Genomic DNA, 25,572 nt, shown 5'->3' with positions numbered 1-25,572 from the left:
CCTAAGCTGAACACGAAGGAAGGTGCTGGGCATTTTGGCTTGATTGTACCAAATCTTTTTGGTTTTCTTTTTAGAGACTTACTGAATTGGTGCAGCAGGATTGCTTACAACTTTGACAGTAATTCTTCAACCACAGCAGTGAATATTTTTCAGGAGGTGCGGTAAGACTTGATCCAGAAATTGCTTACCCGAATTCTAGCATTGTCTCACAAATCTTAAAATACTCTGTTTGAGAATGTGAGATGGGAATTTACATTTAGTTTTATCTGAAGCAATTGGACCGTAGTTGGAATGTTTGTGATCCGTCTATAGGAGGCTTACCTTACTGCTAGGAAAGTTGTTTGCAGTAATGTGATGAAAACCAGTCCAGACTTACTACTGTCATACAAACAGCATGCTGCAACATAATTTTAACTGATGTGAGCTGAGATTGCATATGACTGAGAGTAAAAGTTTTAAGACCTTTCCTTTTTCTTCTAATATGAGGCTTCTTTCCTGCTTTCCTGTGCATCAATCAATTGGACTTCTTCGTGTGTGTATCAATCAGAGGTAGTTTTAAGACGTGAGATCTTACAGTGTTACTTCCTTCTCCATTTTGGTCCATTCATCTAAAAATAGCTTCTGTGCCTGGGCATTGAAAAGTTTTTACTTTCAATAGAAACCCACTACATTAGAGAGTTTAGAAGCTCTTATTACATCCTTTTGAACTCCATTGTTTGACTTGATCTGTGAATGGTGAAATAATTATATTTATCACAGCTGGATTGGATTCAGGCTCATGTAAATTAAAATGGTGCTTGTCAGATCTGACAAAATTTGAATTGAAGAAGTTGGTTTGTTTTCTCCTTGACAGGCATTGGACTGTTTCACAGCTATGCTATCCAACCAAGGGAGCAGACAGAAGATGGCAAAAATTATTGGAAGTAAACTAAACATTTCTAAGAAAAAGGTGTGTTGAACTAAATTAACATGATGTTTATTAGTAATATTCTATAACTTGCAATTTTTCTAGTGATTAATTTAAATGTGTCATGCTATTTTTCTTTAAAATTATGCTCACCTTTCTGTCCCGAAATACTTTTTTTGTTGTCTGTACTATCCTGGGATCTACATTTTTCTCCTGTTTTATTTTCAGCTGCTTTTTTCTTTTCTCTGAAAGTTCCAGTGAACCTATTTCAGAGCAGATTGCAAATGACCTCATGATGCAAAAGAAGGATCACAGATCACACAGCTGGACCACCACAGTTACCTAAGCACGATACTGTTAGATGTACAGAGTAGTAAAGAATGTGTTTTTTCTTTGGTGGTTATGGTGAACTTTAGTCACTAAAACGAAGAGATCAGAGTGGAACATAATCTTCCTTGTTACTTGTTCTGTAATCATTGATTCCAAAATCAAGTACCTCTCTAGAGCCTACTTAACTCTCTCTCTGTATTAGTAGTGAGTGATATAAATGGCTGGGTTAAACTAAATCATTGCTTTGGCAGCTATTTCTGACTATAGAAGTTTGATTGCAAAGAAAATTCCATCCTTTGTTACTTTAAGACAGAAAAACTTGCCAGCTGAGTGGACAGATGGATCCCTGAAACTTCTATAGATTTTTCTGTTTGTCCTTTTTCCTTTGCATTATTTGAATACAGGGATATATTATCCTTTGCCAATGGCAAAATATCTTTATTCATACAGAATTATTCACTGATGTTTTTTTGAGGGAGGTTGTTTGTTTATTATTAGTTAAGATAACTGTTCCCAGGTTCAAGTTTATGTAGTCGAACTACCATGGAAGTAGACAAAGTAGAAATATACTGGTATAGACCCTTACCAGGTTATTAAATGGAAGGACGTTGTTTGTACAGACAACACCACTTTTGAGGTCCTTCAGTATTTTAGATGAGGAGTATGTAAAACCTGCAAAATACAAAGTCTTTCCATGAAAAATTAGCTTGCTGCAAAGTAATATTGGAGCATAGCATGGGTGTTCTTAGTGTGATGTTATAGGCAACATTAGTATTGGAAATACTGATGCTTTCTTCACAGGTAGAGTTCTTTTGTGAACTCTATAAACCAGAAATTCTAATACGGGAACAAGAAGTCTCTGTCGGAAGAGTGCATCTCATGAAGAAACAAACCCAGGCTCTCACCATACAAAGGTAAAGTATCTTGTACTTCCCATGTGAATCAAAATATTTTGTGGTGGAATAGAATGGATTGGAAGTCACAGGATTAAAAAATACGCAAATTGGATATTCTCACTCTAATGAAAGGATTGTGAGGAGTTCTTTCTCTTGTGATCTGAATTTTACCTTGTGTATCTTTAAGGCTGTCTGCATCATGCTTCTGGCAGCCAAAGCATGGAGATTTTCAGCTTCTTTTGAGCAAGAGTTTCTTCAGAGCTGTGTGGATCCACAGCTGTTATGATGAGATTTTGATGACTCTATCTTTGTAAAGGAAGATTTTTGTAGTATGTGGCACTAACTCCACTGGCCAGGAAGTTCTTTGGAAACCCTGAATTTCTAGGTTGTATCTTGAGAAAAATAAGTATCTTATTAAGGGTATCTTGGAACTCATTTTTTCCAAACCTGTATTTTTGATTAAAAAAAAGTCCTAACGACTCCTCTAAAAAACTAAGGAAGGTGAAATAGAAATGAGCTCCTTGATAAATCTTGGGTTTCAGTTGCTTGCTTTCTTTTTTTCAGAGCAAAACAAACCTTTGCTGCCACACGGCCATCTGCGGTATTGATTGAACAGCTTGCAGTTTGTGTTGTCAAAGGAGAGCCTGTGCTTTTGGTTGGTGAAACAGGAACTGGCAAAACCTCAACTGTTCAGTACCTTGCTCATATTACAGGTAAATAAAATGTGAAGACTGTAACTTATATGAAGATAATCTGCAAAACAACAAATAAACAAACCCACAAGTTGATGGTGCTTTCTATTTCTGTTTCAAGGACACATTTTGAGGGTTATCAACATGAACCAACAAAGTGACACAGCAGATCTGTTAGGAGGGTGAGTCACTGAATACTGTTTTGTCTGTTCCGTATAACAAATAGGCAGTTTCAGAACAAACTTCTAACACAGATATAGGTGTGTTGTCAAAGAATTGTTTTTTAGACATGTATCTGTTTCATAGTAGCATAAATATCTTAAGAAACATGTTTGCATGCAGAAACTTGGTTGTCCTTGCTGAAAAACAGAGGCAGTTTCACTGAATTGTGTGCGCATCTGTATGTGATGAAGTCATTTAAAAGCACGACCCAATGTTTCTTTAAAAATGGCTAAGCTATTCAATACAAATATGTAATATTCACTGGATATACTGATTGGTAGGAGTAAAAATATTTTACTTATCAGGATGGTCCTGTCTTTATAAAATAGTCTCATAAGGTGCAATTAAATATATGCAATTTTACTTAGTTCAGTAGTTGAGTAAAACACTTGAAAACCCAGGGTTTTATTAATGCACAATGTTGCTGTTTCAGTAACTGGGTTTTTTTAGTTCACAGATGCTAGTTCCTGTTCCTCTGTCACAAATAAGTAATTACTCTTTTGCTTCTTTTCAGATACAAGCCTGTGGATAACAAGCTGATCTGGCTACCTCTGCGAGAGTCTTTTGAAGAACTGTTCTCTCAGACATTCTCTAGGAAGAAAAATCAAACATTCTTGGGACACATTCAGACCTGCTACAGGCAGAAACGTTGGCAAGATCTGCTAAAACTAATGCAACATATTCATAAATCTGCTATTAATAAGGAAGCAAAAGAAAATGCATCTGGTAAGAATTCAAACTGATCAAACATGCATCATTAGTGGTGAACCATTGCAGAGAGTAGAAAAATACTGGTGAATTTTTTGCGTGTTGAATTTAAGTTTGTTTGTGGCTTTTTTCTTTTATCCTTTTTTATTACATCCTTGCTTCTGGTTTTGAAAAATGCAGTCTCTGTCTAACAAGACATTCAGAATACTGTTAGAATAGTGGTTGGGTTTGTGTGGTTTTGGGTTTTTGGTTTTGGATTTTTTTTCTTTTTCTAACTCATCACTGCTGTTAGTTGTGTCTGACAGTGTGAAGATTGGTTTGTCTGTCCTGTGGTGCCCTTGACACTTATCTCCAGTCAGCACTTAACTTGTTTGCTGTGTTGGTGAACAGTCCTCCTGTTTGTGTGTCAGTCGTCCATGTGAATGCATTCGTACTTTCTTTCGGTCCTGGAACTTTGTTAGGTCTCAAAAATACATCCTATTTTAAAAACAAAACAAGAAAAAAACCAAAACCAAATCCAAAGTCATAGCTCTCTTAGGGGAGTAATGAGCTTGCTGTGACTTGGTTTCACTGTCAGTGATGCTGACTTGCCTAGTGCTTTGCTTTGTTTCATTGTGTTTTTTTTCCAAATAACAGTTTTTCTTGTTTTATACTTCACAAACTATTTGGGACAGAGGCAATATTGATACTTTGCCTTGCATGCAGCAGTTTCTGGTTCTAGACCTGCCGAACAAGTGAAGTTGTAGCTTTCATTCAGTATGGGCCAAGTAAACTTAATTATGAACTTTGTCTCCTGTCTTCTTTTAACTGGTTCTTCTGAATATGCAGATACTAAAATAAATGCCCTCAAATGTGTTTTGTTTTTTTTTTTTTAAAAAAAGAGGTTTTAGAGACCACTTGTTGCAAGTATTAACAACCCTAAAATAAAGACAAGCTGAAATCTGTAACTTGCAAAGCTAGCAACTTAAGTCTATATGATGGTCCATATACCTCAGGCTGTGACTTTAAACAAATAACTGAAATGAGTGCCATAGTAAGTAATGTCATAACTGATAAGCAACAGTGTTTTTATTGATACTGAAGTGTTCATTGTTAATCTGTTCTGTCATACGGTTTGTAAATTTGGATTTATTTTTCTGAGATGTCTCTTTCTCTGGGAATTGGAGAGTGGTAATGGTCATGCTGGAACCAAGTGCAGCATAAGTATTTGTTCCTAAGCTATGACATGCTAGAATGAATAGCAAATTATCTGTACCCATATGTCAATAGTGTTCAGCTAAATTAAAAAAAAAAGGCAAAATTTAATATTCTTTTTTTAATTCATGAGATGTCATCTGTAGAACTTGAATGTTTTTGTTGCTCAGCCAAGCTTAGTCTTGTATCTCTGTCCTTGAAAGAGCTTGATTAAAATACTGTTGTTAAACATTTTTTTTTATGCTATTGTTATGATGGTACAAGCTTAAATTTGTTTTCCTTACAGGCTCACCACTGAAGGAAAAGTGGGAGGCATTTGGTCTTAAACTGAATCATGCTCATCAACAGATGAAAATGACAGAAAATGCTCTTCTCTTTGCGTTTGTTGAGGTATTTAGAGATTTGCATTTTGATGCTAGGAAGAATAAGGAGAAGCATTTAAAAGACTTTGCAATCAGTATTATATAAATAACTTCCTGGCAAGAATCTTGCTGTGCAGTAAAAGTTGTTCCATGATAACTCTCTGGAACGAAGTGTGCTACTTCAAGGAGGCAGTGGTTAGATGCGGGGAGGGAGAATCTTTTGTGGTAACACGTTAATTCAATGCTGTACAATAGGAATTAGGACTGGTGTGATAAAAGAATATCAGCAGTATGTCATATCATCTTTTCAAGTGTATGAGATTAGAATAAACATCTTGACCAGTCTCTAGTAGGACATGCTCCTGCCTAGAGATTCCTGTGAAGGATTTAATATTAAGAATCTGTGCTGTTTATTTTGAAATGTTTCAGACCCATAGTATAATATTCTAATGACAAGTAGTGTGATTAGGGAAAACTGTGATGGTTTATGCATGCTTGTTCCTTGTCACCCTGTTAGTCTGAATATATGCTTTCAAATTTTATGTACAGTGTGTAAAATGTTGGCCAGTCCTCTCTCTAAAAAATTACTATATGAATAGTTGAAGAACCTGTGACTTAAATATAGTTTTAATTAGTAATATATAGTTCCCTGAGGAATGTAATATTGCTTCTGTCTTCATTTGGATTTCTTCAGATTAACTGTCTTTATTCTGATAGTGGTGTCAGTGAAGCTTATGCACCACACTGGTGGATATCACTGACAGGCAGCATTGTACAAATAAGAGAGCTTAATTCTCTTATATCTGAGCCAATCTAAATGGTAACTGATAATGGTGATAACTCTGACTTGTGTCACTTGCAAAATAATTCCTGTTATTGAGGGAGAGCGATAAAATTGCTATTGCTGTAAAAGGTCTGGAATTGCCATTTGTCTAATCAACCCATAGACTACAAAACAGGTATTTCCAGTATACAGATGCTTCACTTGATGTGTCATTGCTGGTGACATGAATAACAAATTGATCTTACTTTTAGGGTACTCTGGCACAAGCGGTAAAAAAAGGAGAGTGGATTTTATTGGATGAGATTAACTTGGCTGCAGCAGAGACTTTGGAGTGCTTGAGTGGTTTATTGGAAGGATCATCTGGGTCGCTGGTGTTACTAGACAGAGGAGACACAGGTACTATTTCTGCGCTTGCTTATGCTGTATCTTACTATCCAGTTAGTTGAATTCCTTACCCTTTATGGCTCAAAATAAGTTGAGAACATTTACCATTAAAATGAATGTGTGCAGAAGAGAATAATATGTTCTTTCTAGACTTCATACTTTTATGCAATAAGTGGAAGTTTTAATTTGCTGTGGCTCAGGAGGTTTCAGCATGCAGAAATTGTTGTAGCTTTTGCCTCTTTGGACTCTACAAGGAGCAGATCTCTCTAGTGCCCTCAGTAAGCATTGCTGTCTTTAAAGACTATTAAAGGAGTGTAACCTTTTTTAATAAAGTTGGGGCAGCTTGACGGATAAGGGCATGGGACATGAGGTTCAGTTGCTATTGTAGTAATTGTATTTCACTGATCCTGTGAATATATTCTCCAGCTTGAAATATGTCTACAAGGCTTTTGCTTTTTCTGAGTCCTGGTGGGTTGACCCCAGCCAGCAGCTAAGCACCCATACAGCTGCTTGCTCACTCCTGCCACCCCACCACCCCTCAGCAGGATGAGGGGAGAGAATAGGAAGAGCAAAAGCAAGAAAACTCATGTGAAACAAATGATGCAAAGGCAGTCAGTAACCAGCTCCCACAAGCAGACCAAAGTCCGGCCAGTCTCTAAGTGTCACTTCCTCTAAAGAGGACAAAAATCACCACCACCTTCTTCCTCTATCTCAGTTATTATCGCTGAGCATGATGTCATATGGTAGGGAATATCACTTTGCCTGTTTTGAGTCAGCTCTCCCAAGAGAGTTCCCTCCCAGCTTTTTGCTCACTCCCAGCATAGTTGCTGTGGGAGGGAGGGCAGAGTGGGGAAAAAGAGAAAGCCTTGGTGGTGTGCTACCACAGTTCAGCAATAGCCAAAACATTGGTGTGTTCTCAACAGCATCACAGGGGCTGCTGTGAAGAAAATTAACTTCTTCCCAGCCTGACCCAGTACAGATGTGAAGGTAAAAAATGCAATTGCTGAATATTGTTTTCTGGAGTTACAGATAGAGACAAATGTTGTATGAGCTTCATAGGCTGTTTTCTTTTTCCTGACTGAGAGAAGCACTGACCATTGTTCTGAAATAGACAAAAGGAGTTCCAAGTTTAGGGCTTACATAATTTTTTTAATATGTTGTGTAGATAAAACACGCTGCTAAGAGCAAATAAACGTCAGGATTTCACTTGCCTGTGGCTGTTGTGAAGGTGCAGAGATACTTCTGACAAAATTACATGGAGCTGTTCTCTGAAAACTTTTCACCCTGGCATTTTAAGAAAAGATAGTAGTGCAGTAATAGAAAGCTGACTTAGATGAAATAGACATTATTTAACATAAGAAATATCCTGTGTTTAGCATTAACGTATTTTATCTCTTATTTCTGTTTTCCTTTAGAGCCTCTTGTCCGTCACCCTGATTTTCGCTTGTTTGCATGCATGAATCCAGCTACAGATGTTGGAAAGAGAAATCTTCCTCCAGGAATAAGAAACAGGTAGGAAATAATGATTCTGTGACAAAATAGTTAGTCACTGTCTTTTTCAGAGTTTAATGAGTTTCACGAGTTGACCCAGCGATGAATGCATTATTTGAAGTGTGAGGATATAAGCCTGAACTCAAATTAACTTCCTGGGAGAGGTGCTTTCCACATTATAGTGAAGATTTTTCATTAAATCAGGAAAATACTCCTGTAAAGCTGCTAAGCATGAGCAAATGGTCTAGCAGTAGTGTAGAATGTTCCCACTGGGGGCAGGGGAATGATTATTCTTTATGATTAAGCGGTCAGCACCTGGGAATGCTACTGCAGCAGTTTATGTTCCTGATGGGGACAATAAAGACAAGTGCTTTGTGTCTGTTTAGCAGCCTTTCTCTTGATAACTCAAAAGTGTTGGTGATCCTTGCAAAAAGCTGTATATATGGCATTGTTTACTCAGAAGGAAGGTGGTTTCCATAATGGAACAGATGTGTGATCTTCAAATATTTGAAGCTGTGGCCAGGAAATTGGAGTTGTGGCATATCCTTTCTTCAGTACTACCTGTCCCTGAATGCAAAGATCTTCTGCTTGTGTTTGGTGCGGTTTCCCTCATGAGTGCCAAAAGTTGCACATGTAGTCCCTTAGCAGATTCATGAACACTGTGCAAGACTCTAGAGATCCACTAGCTATATGTAACTAGTCATTTGTAGTTGTTAGTGGCAAAGTAAGATTTTATTGCTGTTGACTCTACTGACTTAGTGAAAGGAAAGAAAGTGAGTGTAATACAGAAGAAAGGAGACTTCAGCTTCAGCATGGCTTGTTAAGTTTAAATGAATTTATATTTGCATTTGTCAAAAATGTCCACCCCTCTGAAGTTAATGGTATTGCTGAGTTGTTTTCGGTTTGCTGTGGTGTGTCCTGAGCTATTGTTTGCAGTTGTAATGCATGGTATGGAAGGGCTGCAGACTCATATTCAACACTTGCTGCAAATATACTGGACTAACTAGTGGTTAGAAAATACATTCGTTAACTAGAGCTGCCAGTGTAGTGTACTAAATGTGAAACACTCTGATGTATTTAAAGATACTCAGAACTTCAGAGTACATGTTTTGCTGATAATTTTCCTTTGCTTATTATCAAGTTTTCTCATTTTATCATTGCTGAGCTGGATAAAAGTAGAAAACAACCGGGATATGCTAGTCATAACAAAATTAGAATGGGTGATATCTCAAGTGTCCAGTTTTTAAAATAGAAAGCATTAGAGAGTCCACTTTGAAAAGTGCTCCTGCTGTGTCAGTGCTCCAGTATTCAGGCTGTAACATTTGGATATCTATTGTAAATTGTTTAAAATTTTAATTTTAAAAAATACAGTCCCATAGTGCATTTTCAGTCTATTAAGTTAAAATTGCAGATAAATTACTCGAAAGTATTAGTAATACCTTTTTTTAATTACTCTGGTTCTTGAGTCTATCTGTAGGTAGTTTGACAAGTCAATGTTCTGCTGCTTACAAAATTTTAAATGTTATATACCATGAGAATCATATATAACATGAATTTTTTAATATAGTCAGATATCTAAGTGTTATGAATTGATTTGATTCTTGCAGATTTACTGAACTTTATGTAGAAGAATTGAGAAATGAAGGAGACTTGCAAATTCTTATCATGGATTATCTGAGAGGCTTGAATGTGAACAAAAATACAGTACAAGGAATTGTGAAGTAAGTTGATTGTATTATCTTTAAATCCTTGATGGAGTAAGTCACAAAAAGAAAGTATAGAACTGTAGTCTGTGGTTAGACTGTTTTGGGAAATGCTGTAATGCTCCCTATGCAGCAGTTTGCACAGCCTTAGGAAACAGAAGAGGGTAGACATCCATCCTCTTCATTCTGAAGGTTTCTGTACTTGTGGGGAGGAGATTTACTTTTTCTTACTCAGAATTGCTTTCTTGGTGGCACCAGTTAAAAAGCATTGTTGTTGCAGTCCTCTTTCTCATCTGAGAGACTAAAATGGTTTATTTCTGTAGGTCATACCAATGAAAGTCTTGTATGTTTATCAAGTTACCTTTCTTTTCCCTAGTTTAGGGTGTAGTGTCTCACTGCATTAACCTAAAGAACTATTACAAGTTTAGAATACTTTGAGTTTATAGTCATTCTCTGTATTTCAAGCTCTTTCAGAAATACGGTTCTAAAATATTCTGTTGCATTGCTTCGCTGACTATACAGATGGCAGAGTTTGGCTTTTGTAACCTGGAGCTTCTAGAAAAAGTAACAGTTGGAGATAAGCTTAAGTGTTCATACTTCGGGTTTAATTCCTTAGAGCAATGGTCTGATCAGTAACAGCACTATGTAATTCTGTTTTTGCAGCTTTTATCTGTCTGTGAGAAAGGAAGCAGAAACAAAGCTGGTGGATGGAACTGGCCACAGACCTCACTATAGTCTCCGTACGCTTTGCAGAGCTTTGAGATTTGCAGCATCTAATCCATGTAGCAGCATACCACGCTCGCTGTATGAGGTGATTACCCACGCTGGGGCTTGTTTCAGTGTGTATTCACTACAAAGACTGTTTGGGTAAAGGATAATCCTCTCTTCTAAGTGCAATAGTGAACATAAATGATTCTTTAATCTGTTTTTTTTTTTTTAATGATTTTTCATTTTATCAATGAAAATAATTCTCCTTCTTAGGGCTTCTGTTTGAGTTTCCTGACGCAGCTTGACAGAGGTTCTCACCCAGTAGTTCAAAAGCTAATTTGCCAGCATATAGTCTCTGGCAACATCAAAAGCCTTCTCAAGCAGGTAAGTAACTAAGCCTGTGTAGAGCTGTTTAATATTCAAAGTGGAATTTGTTTTGAGTTGTCTTCTCTGCCTTTTTCCTCTACATTTCCTTCTTGCAGTCCTGTTTTTCATGTTACAAAGAGAAGAACTAGAAAAAAAAATTAATACTGTTCCTCTGTAATTTTTTATTTCTGCTGGAAATACCCATATGTTAGCTAGTTTATTTGTTACTTTAAAAAATTGTGGAGTGTGGGCAGCTTAATACAGAGACTCTAACTGTAAAGCTTTCACAGACTTTTGAGGAGCTTTCACAGGCTTTTTATTTTTGGATTCCGAATGCAGAACATATGGATACGATGCAAACATCTGTGCTTTGTCTCCAATGCGAAAGGAAGAATCTCACTAGTGGTCGGAGCCCAGCATGAGTTTGCATGGGGGACTGGGCAGGTGGGATGGGGAAGCCAGTTGTAAGAGATAGGTATTTGTTTCAGAATAAACCCCTTCATGTTAGAAAATATATATGAATACAAAAAGATAAAAGCAAATTTCCTGCTTGGAAGCATACTTCAAAATTCAGTGCTAGGACTCTTGAGACATTTTTATCTTCATGGCACTGGCAAAGAGTCATACTTCATGACCTTGAAATAATCTGGTCAGGCTTTTCCTGTAATTTGCATTCTGTGACAAGGGGACAGTGCTTACTGGAGGAGTACTCAGGGATTAATTTAAAGTGACTTCTTACAGAATATGTTGCAGTGCTTGTCTTCATTAGCAAATTGAAACTCATTTGTATAATCTGTTAATTTCTGTGATGTCTCCTTAGCAAATACCAAAACCCCAAGGAGGGAGATTTTTACTTGTAGAAGGATACTGGATTTCAGCTGGGGATAAAGAACCTACTGTAGATGAGACTTATGTGCTAACCCCTTCCGTTAAGCTTAATCTGAAAGACATTGCCAGAGTTGTGTCTGCGGGGTAAGTCTGTTTCAATTTTTCCATTAAAAAACTAAGCTAAAGATGTTTATTTGGGCCTCGAGTGTTGATGCCTGTCTAGCCTTTATTGTTTGGCATGAGTAATGTCCATTTCCTTCTACTTTACAGTTAACTTTTCATTATACAGTGACTTGAATTTATACATGTATTTCTTGTCTCCTTAAACCATCTTACTGACTTACCTAGTTTTATTTAAATGATAATCTAGAAATTTGTAGTTAGAATAACCTGCTTAATTCACACTACCATGTAAAGCTTCATGGGTAGAAGTTACCACTTGGGAGTAAAGTTACTTATGTTCCCCTGTTAGTGTATGGTCTTGGATACTCCAAGTGAGTTAAGTGATGATAATTTAGTAATGTAGTTTAGTGATTTAGATCTGTGAAAATCTTAAATAATGTTGATGTCTTGTATATGAGAAGGATAATGATGCATGCTTTTAAACCACTGTTTTGGTTATCCCTTTTAGGACTCATCCAGTACTGATTCAAGGAGAGACCTCTGTTGGTAAAACCAGTTTAATTCGCTGGTTGGCTGCTGCTACTGGGAATCATTGTGTAAGGATCAACAATCATGAGCATACTGACATCCAGGAATATATTGGCTGTTATACATCGGATGCCTCTGGGAAGCTGGTATTTAAGGAAGGTGGGTGGGCATATTATGTTTACTCCAAATTCCTGTCTCACTTCACTGCTTTTTTATTTATTTTATTTTCTGCTTACCTTGTCTGTTTTATTACAATGGAGAGATGATGAGTCATAAAGTTAGTTGTTGCATATTAATGATAATCACTTATGTGAATTTCAGTGAATTCTTAAGCATTCATGTTTGTCTCATTGTACTTGTCCTATTGGACATAAAGAAGATAATTCAAGAACTTAATACTGTTGCTTCCGTCTCTGGATTAGCATTTATACCGAGTGAAAATTGGTTGCTAAAAGTGTTGGAAGGCATGTTTCTGTTAGATTTAGTTTGTTAGATTTTTAACTAGGACTTTTTCTGCTCTCTCCAAGGCATTCTCATAGATGCAATGAGAAAGGGTTACTGGATTGTTCTAGATGAATTGAATTTAGCTCCCACCGATGTTCTGGAGGCTCTCAACCGTTTGTTGGATGATAACAGGGAGCTGTTCATTACAGAGACCCAGGAAGTTGTCAAAGCTCACCCTCGCTTCATGCTGTTTGCTACACAGAATCCTCCGGGACTCTATGGTGGCAGAAAGGTCAGTATAATCTCTTCCTTTGAGTAGCTACAACTCTAGGGAATTAATCTATAGGGAGTTAATCTCTCTCGTACATAGAAGTATGATGTGAAAACTTTTTGATGCATAGCACGGAATTAACATGAAACTCTCAAGAGGTAGAGAGCTGAGGTGGTTGTGGACTAACTTTGAGTACAGCTGCATTCTCTTTAGGTTAGTTGCTGCTTCCGCAGGTACCAAATTTCTAATTCATTTTGAGTAGCTGAGATTTAAGTGCTTTACTGAACTGGAGTTCATGTATATTATGTTTGACTCAGCATTTCTTGTTCAATATCACTGGAGAAGAGATTTGACTTAGGCTATTGATGTCCATTTTGTACTGGTTTTGGCTGGAATAGTTAAATTTTCTTCATAGTGACCAGTATGGGGCTATGTTTTGGATTTGTGACCAAAACAGTGTTGATAACACAGAGGTGTCTTAGTCATTGCTGAGCAGTGCTTACACGGTGTCAAGGCCTTCTTTGATTCTCACGTTGCCCAGCCAGCGAATTGGCTCAGAGTGCACAAGGAGTTGGGAGGGGACACGGCTGGGACAACTGACCCCAACCCACCCAAACGATATCTCATACAATGTCATGCTCAGCAATAAAAACTGGGGGGAGAAGGAGGAAGAGGGAGATGTTTGGTGTTTGTTTCCCCAAATAACCATTGTGCATGATGAAGCCCTGATCTCGTGGAGATGGCCTAACACCTGCCTGCTGATGGGAAGCGGTGAATGAGTTTTGCTTTTGCTTGTGCAGGCACCTTTTACTTTCCCTATGAAACTGTCTTTATCTCAACCCACAAGTTTTCTCACTTTTACCCTTCCCATTCTCTCCTCCATCCTGTTGCAGGGAGAGTGAGCAAGTTGGCTGTTTGGCGCTTAGCTGCCTACCGCGGTTAAAACAAGTTTTAAAGCTCTTGTCCTCATCCAGACTGTCTCTTATGCTTTCTTTCAATGTTTATGTGTATGTGCTAATTTGTATGCTGTGATACTATCCATATTTCCTTTGGATGTGGGAAGATACGTAACATGAGGAATATCAGAGGAAGAAGTTCAAACAATAGTATGTTCTCACATTTTAGGTTTTGTCCAGAGCCTTCAGAAATCGTTTTGTGGAACTGCATTTTGATGAACTGCCAAGTGCTGAACTGGAAACCATCCTGCACAAGCGATGTAGTTTGCCACCTTCTTATTGCAGCAAGCTTGTCAAAGTCATGTTAGACCTGCAAGTATGAAAGTCTTTCTTCTTTCTGTAGAAGACATGCAAACATATTTCAGCACAAAGTAATAGAAATTCCTTGGGGGGTGAAGTGTTGCTAACTGATAGATGTTTAAAAACCTAAACCATAACTGGTGGAAGACAACCCACCAAAGTACTTAGTTCAGTGGTTCAGACAGAGAATGGGGAAGGTGATGTCAGATTTGAGAGAAAGCTAGCAGAAAAAAAGTAAATAACCAAAGGCCTTGGGATTTGATGTGTAGAATAATTCCTTGCTCTGGATCCCAAGTGCAGTATTGGATTTGTAGCTGTCTTTGGATCATGCTAAATTCGGTATTATTTTTAAGCAATAATTTTTGATGTGTTCTGACACTCCTGTGTTTAACAGGCATCTAACACTCTGTATATAGCTAAAACTATCTCATATTTAAAAGCAATTCCAGCAGCACAAACCAGAGCACACTTCAAAGTGCTAACTTACTTTTTTGTGTAGAACCTAATATTTTGCTTGGATTTAGTTTTATTCCAGGTACCTATTTTCTTCTTAGTATTTTTATTTATTATTATCTGTATTATTTTGTTCCCGGTACCTATCAAATACCTGCTTAAAGGTAATTTGACTTTGGGACTCATGACTGTACTAGACTTTTTTTTTATATGGTTTGTTTGAAGAAGTGTCACATCAGAGAGCTCTGATTAGCTTTGCTTTGAGTATTCGGACAAGTTCATGAAAAAATGGCTCACATCTTGTTCTTATGACAGTCTTACCGCAGAGGTTCGACGGTGTTTGCTGGGAAGCATGGGTTCATTACCCTGCGGGATCTGTTTCGTTGGGCTGAAAGGTACAGATTGGCAGAACAGCTGGAGAAGGAGTATGACTGGCTTCAGCACTTGGCAAATGATGGTGAGCCCTGCTACCTCAGGTTTTTAAAGTATCTATAGGACTGCTTTCTAATCCTAGTTCTTAAATAGAAACTTTTGTTGCTGATTAACCAGGTAGTAATTGTTTTTTCTCTTCCTCTGTTTTATTAGGTTTTATGCTTCTGGCAGGCAGAGTCAGGAAACAGGAGGAGGTGGATGTTATTCAGAGTGTCCTTGAAAAACACTTCAAGAAAAAACTATATCCTGAGTCTCTCTTCTCAGAGGAAAGTGTCAAAAAGCTACTGGGTGAGTTTCCTAGAAGGACCACACTGGTAGTTCTCTAGATGTGACTGAAGCTGATGGATTGCTTTGTGTTGTGCAGCTAAATCCTCCACGTGGATGTCAGTGATGGACAGAGATTTTAACCATATTGTCTGGACTCAAGGGATGAGGAGACTTGCCATTTTGGTGGGACGAGCCCTGGAGTTTGGTGAACCAGTACTGCTGGTGGGAGATACTGGGTAACCTTGCTTTTTATGATACAGTTCTTTGTAGTGCTGCACCAGCCACTAAGTGAAATACAAAATGACTGTGTGGGCTTCAGTGCTGCTTTGATCTGGGACAATGAAGCCTCTGTCATGGCAGACTTGCAACTGCTGTTTTTCACAGTTCCCTTCTGAGGGGAAGCAATTGCATCTCTCGGCACAAGTCTTTAATGGGATTATCTGCATTATATAGAACTACATAGAAATTATATAGAAGGTAGTAAAATTGAAATGAGCTGATTGTATCCCCACCTTTCACAAGGTGCCCTATAGAATCTCATGTGCCTCTCTGGAGAGGCTGCTTTGGGTGAATTTTTCTGTTTGAGAGTGCATTCACTTTATGTGTTTTAAGAGCTTGAAAATAGCCTTGCTGGTACTTCTCTGCCCCATCCTTCCCTCATATGCTGTAAAGGAGGTCATGGAAGTAGATGGTGTCTGCTCCTGTGCTGGTTATAAATTTCGAGAGTAAATTTTTGTAGGAGTGAAGGGAAGAAAAATGCAAGAAAAGGGAGAAGTAAAATTATTTATGCAGTAAATGAGAACTCTAGGTACTCAGCAGTTTATTCCCTCAGATGTAGGCTTGGTCTAGACATGTAGCGTTTCCAGTTCAGTGAGATGTTAGGCTAGTTGAGTACCTGTAGGGGCAGGCTGAAATAAATTTGACTTTGAACCTGCAGAAATCTGTCAATGCAGATACTGATTTAAATTTAATTAAAGGCATTTTGTGCAAGTCAGCAACAGTTGTGCTAAAAATGGCTTCACCTCGCATACATTCCTTTCAAGGAAAGGAGCAGAAGGAAATTTGCATGCTGGGTCTTTGCCTCATATCTTTTCAATGAAAGTGTGAATCCTCTTCAAAGTGAGCTGATTGATTGGATTGTTTTGTTTTGTTTTCTTTTTGTTTTCTTTTATGCTTCCCTCTCAATTAAATTACTTTGTTGCAGGTGTGGTAAAACTACCATTTGTCAGATCTTTGCAGCATTAACAAACCAGAAGCTGTACTCAGTGAATTGCCACTTGCATATGGAGACTTCAGACTTCCTGGGAGGACTACGACCAGTCAGACAGAGGTCGAAAGACCAGGTTTGTCTTGCATTGCTAGTAGTTTGGATAGTGTGACCATGGGAGCAAAAACTAGCAATTATTAGTGACTTTTCACTTCCTTTTCCATTTCTTAGGAGGAATCTGATGGTTCTAGACTGTTTGAGTGGTGCGATGGACCTCTTGTTTTAGCAATGAAAGAGGAGGGTTTTTTTCTCCTTGATGAAATTTCTTTAGCTGATGATTCTGTACTAGAGCGACTTAACAGGTATGTCTTAAATGTGTTAGTATTAAGTATCGTCAGTGTGTCTATTCATTACACAAACATGAGTGGGGTAAATCTAGCTTCTTTTAGGCACATTTGTTTCCTAGCCTGGGTGAGCTGCTGTCTCAATCGTATAGCTCTTGCTGAAAGGGAGAATGACCCAAAGAACTCTGGCCTTGTTCGTATTTCAATTTCTGTGCCAGTTTGCATTGGTTTTCTGATTGTCATCCATCTGACAGAGGTGCTAATTTTAATCACAACACTACTTAGACAATTTTTGCTGTTTGAAATTTTAATTACAGCTAGGGGGAAAGATAATAAGGTAAGACGAGATGAAACTGCCTTGTCTTGCCTAAGTCTTGATGTCTTAGCTTACCTGGAAGAAGAAAAGGTACTTTGATTGAAAAGTAGATATGTATATGTTTGCTTGACATACGTTGGCACACTGATTATGTTGGTTTTGAATGCTTTGGTTGGTGCTATTAGTTTTCATTTGGCTTTATAGTGCTGCTACAGACCGATCTGCACTCAAATTGCTCTATTTGTTTCATGGACAAAAATAAAATTATGAAAGGGTTTGCTTTATTCAGTAGCTCATGTCCCCAGATAAAGAAGTAAAGAACATAAACCTTAGTTGAGTTGAAACAGTTTAAACAGTATCTGAAGACAGTTTACAGCGTGAGTCAAGTTGGAAAATAAAACTAAAAGTAAAATCTCCAATTTACCTTCTGCAATATTAATATTTTCAGCCTCTCAGTAAGCTCTTGAAAACGATGCATCTTGTCAAATCCCAGAAACAGAATCTAGTAATTTCCGTCTTGAATGGGGGAGCGGGGATGGAAATCATTATCTGCTTGCAGCAGTATCCCTCATTTTAGTCTTTTCTATCACCCACTATATTGAGATGACTAGCAGCTGTTTTTTCTACCATATCCAGACCTTCTCTGTTAAAAGCTGAGTTTTTTCATTGTATCATTGCAGCTATCATTCTTTCATAAGGTTCAGTTAACCTCTTTGTTTTGACAGTGATACTAAGCAGTGCCTTTCTAAACGGGTAACAGCTCAAACCTTTACAGCTTTTAGTGTACAGTTGAACCACAGCTAATAAAAACACCAAAATCCCCTCAAACCACAAAAAACCCAGTAGAATGCTTCTCAGATGTATAGTCTGTCAGCTTGAAGACTGGTTCGTTGTGCAGATTTCTTTACCTAGCTCCTATGAATATAAATTTTGCCATTGCTTTTGTAAAGAGAGCTGTGAGATACGTACTTTATTGGGTAAGTTTTTCAACAGGTCATTTGAGCTGAACCTTATCAACAAGGTTGGGTAGACTTCCCTTCTGAAAAAAACATCAGAAATGTTCTCAGTTAGGGAGGATGAACAGATTTTCAATTTTTAGTATGAATTCTGGGGCAGTGAAAGTTTAATCAAGCCAATTCATGTGATTTTCCTTTTGAAGTGAGCTCTAGAAATGTGAAATGAAATTTAAAATAAGCAATTCTTTTTAACCTTCTCTATAGTGTTCTGGAAGCTGAAAAGACATTGGTACTTGCTGAAAAAGGTGGTCAAGATGATGAGGAGAACGAGGTAGAACTATTAGTTGCAGGAAAGAAATTTCGTATCCTTGCGACCATGAACCCAGGAGGTGACTTTGGGAAAAAAGAGGTAAATGTCAAAGCAACTAAAATACAGCATGCATCTTCTGGTCATATTGATTGTTTAGTGATTCGAGGTGCAATGCAAAAATGCATCATGCCAGTTCTGGCATCCGGTGCTTCCTAGTAGGCCTCTGCTTCATTGCTCTAAAGGAGGATTAGGATGTATCTGTTTTCCATCACTTCTGTGTGCTGTCATTTTGACAATATAAGTCAATACTCAGCAGAATGTTGAAGAAAACTTCAGGCCTCCAAATACTGTAGGCAGGCTTGATACGTAGAATACTTCAAGTATAGGAAATGTGGCTTGTGAAGTAAGTAAATCCAGCTATAACATAAATCTGGGATAGTGTGGAGTTGCATAGTAAATTATTCTCCCTAATGCTGTTCAGAAAGTGACAATTAGAAGTCACTTTGTCATTCTCAGTGAATATGAACATCACATCCAAAAGACCTTTCTCATTAAATGAGAAAAATCTGTTTCTGAAGTTCGACTTTAAGTAGCTTAAGACAGGTTAAAAAAAAAAAGCCACCACCACCAAAACCAAACAAAAACCCACAAAAACAAAACAACAGAAAACAAAACCAAAAACTGAACAAAACCAAAACTTTTAAGTAGTGTTGGGAGCTAGGACTAAAAAAAACCAAACTATAAGCTCTTTTACCCAAAAGAAGGTGGCTACTCCATTTAAAGTGGTTTCTACAGTACAGAACAACTCATTGTAAAGCCATGTGTTTAAAAGGACTTTATTTCTGCATTGCGTTTGTGCTAATGATTTTTGCTTGACTAATTCAGCCACAGGAAGAGAAGAATTATGGAAACGAGTTGTAATTGAAGGCAAATTTCCACAGAGTAAGAAAAGGGAGATTCTGTAAGAAAAGGGAGATTAGATAGCCATTGTTTGATACATATGCCCTAGAATGATATGGAGCTTTGGCACTGGCAAACCACGTCATTTCCTTCGCATATTCTTTTGAACTTTCTTTACCAGCCGTTTCCTGCATTGATGTCACTACTAGAAAACTTAAAATGCACATTCTCTCAAAGATTTTGTTACAAAGTGGCCCTGTCAAAATTAGAAGGAAAGGTCTAGCATGGTAACTTTATTTAGTGTTTGCAAGTACTGTGGCTACAAGGCTATCAGTTAACTGCAACCTTAAGTAGTATGATGTAATGTAACTTGAATTGCTATGTCATTCTGCTTGTTTGCAGCTTTCTCCTGCATTGCGCAACAGATTTACAGAAATATGGTGTCCGCAAAGCAACGGCCGTGATGATTTGATACAGATTGTAAAACACAATCTTCATCCAGGGTTGTCTCTGGGTGGAATAAACCTTCAAGGCGAGTATTTCTGTGTATTGGTATTCAAACATTGTTAAGCAAAAAATGAGTTTGGAGGCTGCTAAACTTTCCTCAGAATTTGCACCCCTGTGTCCCCTTTTTCTTGTAAGTACCTCTCTCTCTGAGGACAGTTATGAAATATTTTGGACTTTGTTCTTCCCTAATTGCGCATGTTATATGGCTAGCCAGCGGTAAGTTCAAGGCTGTATTTACTTCATCCAGGTAGCTGAATTATCTCCAGGCCTTCAGTGCCCAATCTTAGTTTTGGTGTAAGGTGTTGAAAGAACTGGCACTTCATTTTCTGCCAGCAGCTTCACCATCAGGATTAATGACTTGATTCTGTCTTGTTACTTGAATTTAAAAGGATTTGTAGTGACAGCACAGGCATGGACTTACTTTTCAGTTATTCTGCCTGCTAGAATATAGAGCACCTATCCATGTTGCTCATGCGTTACAACTGTACCTCTTTTAGTGATGCTTTTTATACAACAGCGTAGTAGATGAGACCAATAATCTTATTTGATAACCCCATTGATTTTTTTTTTCCCTTTACTGTCTTTTCAGGGGCAGACATAGCAGAGCTCATGATGGACTTTGTTGAATGGCTGACTAATCAAGAGTTTGGTCGCCAGTGTATTCTCAGTGTGCGAGATGTCTTGTCATGGGTTAGTTTCATGAATGTCATGGTAGAGGATGAACAGTCGAATTCTGCCAAGGAATATAGCCTTCTTTACATTTCTCCAATGATGTCTTTTATCCATGCTGCGTGTTTGGTCTACATTGATGGAATAGGATCAGGTAAGTCCCCAGTGCTCGTTTGGTAGCAGAAAATATGAAGATATATATTTGTATTAATATTTTTGAGTAGAATGCAAACAAAATGCCTTGGGGCAGCATGGAACTCTTCTGGGAGAAGTTTTCGCTTCCATTTAACAATAGCCTGTACTTCATATGCCTTTTTTTGTGTTTTAGTAGCAAGAGTTTGAATAATACAGCAAGCTTAAGTAAATTAGAGATAGTAGTAATAATATTACAAAGGCTTGCACACAAATTAAGAAAGCCTGTGTTTTTTATTGAGTCTTCTGAGCTGATATGGTACTTAATCACATGACCACATACCATTGTCTCTTGCCCACTCCACGTGTCAACATGTGTGCATGCTAGCCTGTATCATGTGCGTAGCTCAGAATGCATCTTTGCATTGTCCCAGCCGATAAATAGGAGATATGGGAGTGGGGAAAAGGTGAAAGGCCACAAGAAATGCAGGGAAAGAAGGCCTGGGGGGGACTATGGCAAGGAGTCAGGATGATAGTGATGGTGGAAGAAAGGGTTTTGGAAATAAGGTGTCCTTAAATCTGTTAGTCACAGAACAATTTGTCCATGGTAAGTAGTACTGGAAGCACTGGCAAGCAAAAGCACTAACATGAAATATAAACCTGTGTGCACTAAAATGGCATCTGTGAAGGAACAGAGTTTCTTAGTCGTAAGATGAACGTGCCTAGTTATGTTTGTGAAGTGCACTTTACTTTTCTAATCACAGGTACAACATCCTGCTCCGCAGATACGGCTTTATTAGCTCGTGAAAAGTGCCTGACATTCTTATGTGAGAAGATGAGTCAATTCCTTGAGCTGACTGATTATCAGAAGAATGAACTAAAGATTTATGACAGAAGAAAGGAGAGAGAGTTTGTGTGGATGGACGACTTTATGGGAATCCACCCCTTTTTTATTCCAACAGGCAAGAGACTTTGTGGGAGTGGGTGGACATTTATTCTGTTTTTCTTATTCCAAATAGTTCTGTTATTGACTAAGTAGGATGCCTGAACCATTACAGAACAATTTATGGTTTGTTCTCAAGCCTTAGAAAAATGCCTTTTCTGCCTCCAAGTGTGTTGATTGCAACTCGATCACATTTATTAAGAAGACACATCTGTTAATTGCTTTCTTTGACTTTTTAAAATTACTGGTTAATGGCCTAATTTTAGTAGACTTTTTTGGTGTAGTAAAGCTTCTTTAATTTTGAGTTGTAATTTTCTGTCACTTTGCACGTTCAGAATGTTAGCAGAAGTTAGCAGACTAAAGCTACAGCTCATCCTGACCTGTGTGTAAAGCATAGGAAGCAGAGATTCTGGGCACAAAACTAAACAGAATGGGGACTAATATCCTGCCTTGCTGTAGCGTCTCAAAGATTCACGACAATTTTTGCAGAATTACTTAGTCCCTGCATTTCAGTTCCTCATGTGACAAATTAATGCAAATGGAACTGTCAAAATATTGCTTTCTACCCTTAAAATAGTGACGGGACTAAAAAGTGATGACTATGAGCTTTCTAGTTCAGCTGGTTAGTTTTTAGTACATGGAACTATGTGTTCCTAATGCTATATTAATCATTCATCTTTGAACATTTTGGTATTCATGGATTGTGTTAGTCATGCATAAAATTATACAAGGCAATGCTTTTTTGTGAATTGCTTAGTTTCCCTCTGCTAATTAGATCATAAAAGGAAGGATCTCTTTCATACTAAACAGGTATCAAGATGTGTAAGATAAATTGGTGATTAATATCTTGTATAACTGAGCAATGCTGTATTAAAGAATTGGGGGAGTGATGTCCCAGTGAGCTATACTGGCTGGAATTTGGCAGACAAGCTCTGTACTCTCTCTTCGCTGTATGAAAATATGTGCCTAGCAGCACACTTAAATTAAAGCAGTATGCCTTCACAGAAGTGGCAGTATATGGAACAGATTAATACGTTGTTCTGTAACATGACTAAATTATATCCTTCAGCGCCAAATTTTCAACAGCTGCTTTTGAGTTTTAGATCCGTGTGTCTGAAGCGCAAGGACAGATTTATGATTTTTCAGTGATAATCTCTAGTTTGGGTCATGAAGCAGGAAGCCTCCAAGTTTCATGGCAAAATACATTGTATATTCATATGCTTTTTGCAAAATTCAATATAAATATACAAAGATGGGCTGAGACACAGCTGTGGTCAAACAGAAAGTATATGTGCCTGATCTCTGAGAATGGGATACAAGCTTGATCTCCATTGCTTGCTCTAATGAGATCAGCAATTAACAGACAGAATGATCTAATTCAGAAGCACACTGTTAAGCAGCTCCAGCATAGACATTCTGGTTTAATTATTTTCTTTCCTTTGTTTTAGGCCCTGTTCTCCAGAGGAACAGCATTACAGATTATGCTCTAAATGCCGGCACTACAGCAGTGAATGCACAAAGACTGTTGAGAGCCCTACAGCTTAACAAACCTATTTTGTTGGAGGGGTCACCAGGAGTGGGCAAGACCAGTCTAGTTGCTGCCCTAGCAAAAGCCTCAGGAAACTGTCTTGTTCGAATCAACTTGTCTGAGCAAACGGTAGATTAAATACTATCTTTGTAACTTAGTGTTTATGGCAGGAGGGAGGTTTTGTTTAACTTGAAAAGCGTAGTTTATTTAACTTTGGCACTGAGCCTGGAATGTCAGTTTTTCCTTCTTGGTCTCAAGGTAAAATTAAATGGGAAGAGGGAACCAGATAGAGCAGTGAGCTTCTGTGAGCGAATGTCAATTCCCAGATTTTTCTGTTTGTTTTTTTTTCAGGTGAAGACATGTGTATCTTTGTCTAATGTGTTTTTCTTGGCTTCTGCAAAGTTACTTGAAAACAGCTTTAAGACTTTTCAACTTTTCTGTTCCAATTTAATTTTTTTTGTTGTTAAATATAGTGGCTGGTCAGTGGAGTCCTATCATCGAAAAGCTTTTAACATCTTGCAATTACTGAAATTTTTTAAATAGAGCTAATGTGTAGGTATTAAAAGGGAAGGGAGAAAATGTGAAGTAAAGTTAAGAAAGGCTGTTTATGAAATTTTGTGGAATTTTGTAAAATTATTTTTTTTTTTTTTTGTTCCCCTCCTGTTCTCTACTCCCAAAGGATGTGACAGACTTGTTTGGGACAGATTTGCCTGTTGAAGGTGGGAAGGGTGGAGAATTTGCCTGGCGTGATGGACCACTACTAGCAGCATTAAAGGCTGGACACTGGGTTGTATTAGATGAGGTAAATTCAAGTTTGGGGCGCAAATAAAATGGAATGTTCTGGAATAGCAAAGGTGATGATTTGGCATGTAGGATAAATACCTTTGAGGGTTGATGACAGAAATAAATTTTGCTTGCTTTTAGTTATGTGCATCTAGTGCCACATTGAAAGTGATTATTCCCCTTAAGAGAAAATTAATCTTCCTCTAAGTCCCTCTGCCCATTGGCCCTCTGTAGAGGGAATACAAAAGACTGACTTTGACTAGAGCTCTTTTAGTCAAGAGAACAAGGATTGAATCCCAGCCTAAATTACTGCAGAAAACCAATGATAGATTTTATTTACACTTGAAAGTGTTGGGGAAAAGTGTCCACAGAAGTTTTGGTACACATATTTTTATGTGGATATAATTTCACTGAAATAGAAGGCATTTTGCTTGGACTAAAACACTGTGTTGGATACTGAGTTAATGGAGATGAAGAAGAGTTCCATTTTACCAGTATAAACTGTCCTGCCACCACAGATTTGTTCATGTACCATGTAGCAAATGCTTTTAAGCATAGACATGCACGGAGCTCACTTCTTGCCAACATGCATTCTAATTATTGCAGAGTGTAAAATCTTAAATTCTTTAGCTGTTTGTATACCTTTTTTTGCTATTGTGAAGAATACCACTTTAATCAACTATTATATTTAAATAACCCAACTACCTTCATTTAAAAAACAAGCAAATGAACAAAACACTCTGAATGTCACAAATGTATGACCATAAATTCAGAAGAAACATCTTGAACATGCAGATTTTACAATGGAGAATTGTTTTGTTATCATGGTGAAAACACAGTACAAATAGCAAGCGCACATAAGGAAAAGTGTTAGTTGCTCCAGTGTAATAACATCTAGCTGGAGGTAATAACATATGACAGTGCTAGAACAGCAAAGAAATTGGATTTTACCTTCTGTGTATCCCAGACTGTTAAACTAGAGATTATGCAAAAGTGTTTTGTTGAACATTAATTTTATATCCTTATTTCTTTCCTCAGTTGAATCTGGCTTCTCAGTCTGTATTAGAGGGACTAAACGCATGCTTTGACCACAGAGCAGAGATTTATGTTCCAGAATTGGGAATGAATTTTCATGTGCAGCACAAGATGACTAAGATTTTTGGATGCCAGAATCCGTACAGACAAGGAGGTGGAAGAAAGGGTCTGCCCAAGTCCTTTCTTAATAGATTTACACAGGCAAGCTTATTTGTTTAGTTTAAATTATGTCATGATCCTGTCTTGTAGTTTTCTGACTATAGAAACACTCAGCATGCTCTTGATTCTACAGGTGTATGTTGATCCACTGTCAGCAGAAGATATGGAGTTTATTGGGAATACACTGTTTCCTGCTATTGATAAAAGTATTATTGCTAAAATGGTTGCTTTCAATAACAAGGTAAATATATATAATTTAATTTATTTTGTGTAGAAGTAGGCAGAGTGCAGTAAGATTGAAAAAATTAATGTTATATTTCCAAGCATTTTTATAGAGAAGTGCATGAGTAAAAAAGAGGAGTGGAAGTATATGCAGAAGAAAGTGAAGAACACCTTTAAAACTCACCTGAATCTTTGTGCCACTACAATCAGAT

At 37.7% G+C, this 25,572-nt stretch overlaps 1 protein-coding gene across 1 annotated transcript in view; it reads left to right on the top strand.

Moving 5' to 3' along the window:
- The window catches only part of MDN1 (MDN1, midasin homolog (yeast)), a gene marked incomplete at both ends in the record, with an annotated part of 82,657 nt that overhangs the window by 12,680 nt on the left and 44,405 nt on the right, over window positions 1–25,572 (top strand). The window contains 29 exons of the mRNA XM_009697758.1: window positions 75–156; window positions 854–949; window positions 2,039–2,151; window positions 2,698–2,846; window positions 2,947–3,007; window positions 3,562–3,773; window positions 5,236–5,339; window positions 6,347–6,491; window positions 7,895–7,991; window positions 9,578–9,691; window positions 10,337–10,484; window positions 10,655–10,765; window positions 11,568–11,719; window positions 12,207–12,385; window positions 12,754–12,962; window positions 14,067–14,213; window positions 14,966–15,107; window positions 15,236–15,370; window positions 15,447–15,585; window positions 16,554–16,692; window positions 16,788–16,918; window positions 18,437–18,581; window positions 19,785–19,914; window positions 20,479–20,712; window positions 21,455–21,652; window positions 23,082–23,290; window positions 23,841–23,963; window positions 24,983–25,180; window positions 25,272–25,379. Coding sequence (XP_009696060.1) covers window positions 75–156; window positions 854–949; window positions 2,039–2,151; window positions 2,698–2,846; window positions 2,947–3,007; window positions 3,562–3,773; window positions 5,236–5,339; window positions 6,347–6,491; window positions 7,895–7,991; window positions 9,578–9,691; window positions 10,337–10,484; window positions 10,655–10,765; window positions 11,568–11,719; window positions 12,207–12,385; window positions 12,754–12,962; window positions 14,067–14,213; window positions 14,966–15,107; window positions 15,236–15,370; window positions 15,447–15,585; window positions 16,554–16,692; window positions 16,788–16,918; window positions 18,437–18,581; window positions 19,785–19,914; window positions 20,479–20,712; window positions 21,455–21,652; window positions 23,082–23,290; window positions 23,841–23,963; window positions 24,983–25,180; window positions 25,272–25,379 — 4,150 coding nt within the window. The remainder of the gene's footprint in view (window positions 1–74; window positions 157–853; window positions 950–2,038; window positions 2,152–2,697; window positions 2,847–2,946; window positions 3,008–3,561; window positions 3,774–5,235; window positions 5,340–6,346; window positions 6,492–7,894; window positions 7,992–9,577; window positions 9,692–10,336; window positions 10,485–10,654; window positions 10,766–11,567; window positions 11,720–12,206; window positions 12,386–12,753; window positions 12,963–14,066; window positions 14,214–14,965; window positions 15,108–15,235; window positions 15,371–15,446; window positions 15,586–16,553; window positions 16,693–16,787; window positions 16,919–18,436; window positions 18,582–19,784; window positions 19,915–20,478; window positions 20,713–21,454; window positions 21,653–23,081; window positions 23,291–23,840; window positions 23,964–24,982; window positions 25,181–25,271; window positions 25,380–25,572) is intronic.

The sequence above is a fragment of the Cariama cristata genome, unplaced genomic scaffold (assembly GCF_000690535.1).
Source record: "Cariama cristata isolate BGI_N322 unplaced genomic scaffold, ASM69053v1 scaffold8493, whole genome shotgun sequence".
Classification (NCBI taxonomy): domain Eukaryota; kingdom Metazoa; phylum Chordata; class Aves; order Cariamiformes; family Cariamidae; genus Cariama; species Cariama cristata.
This window is presented reverse-complemented; position numbering and strand designations above follow the sequence as displayed.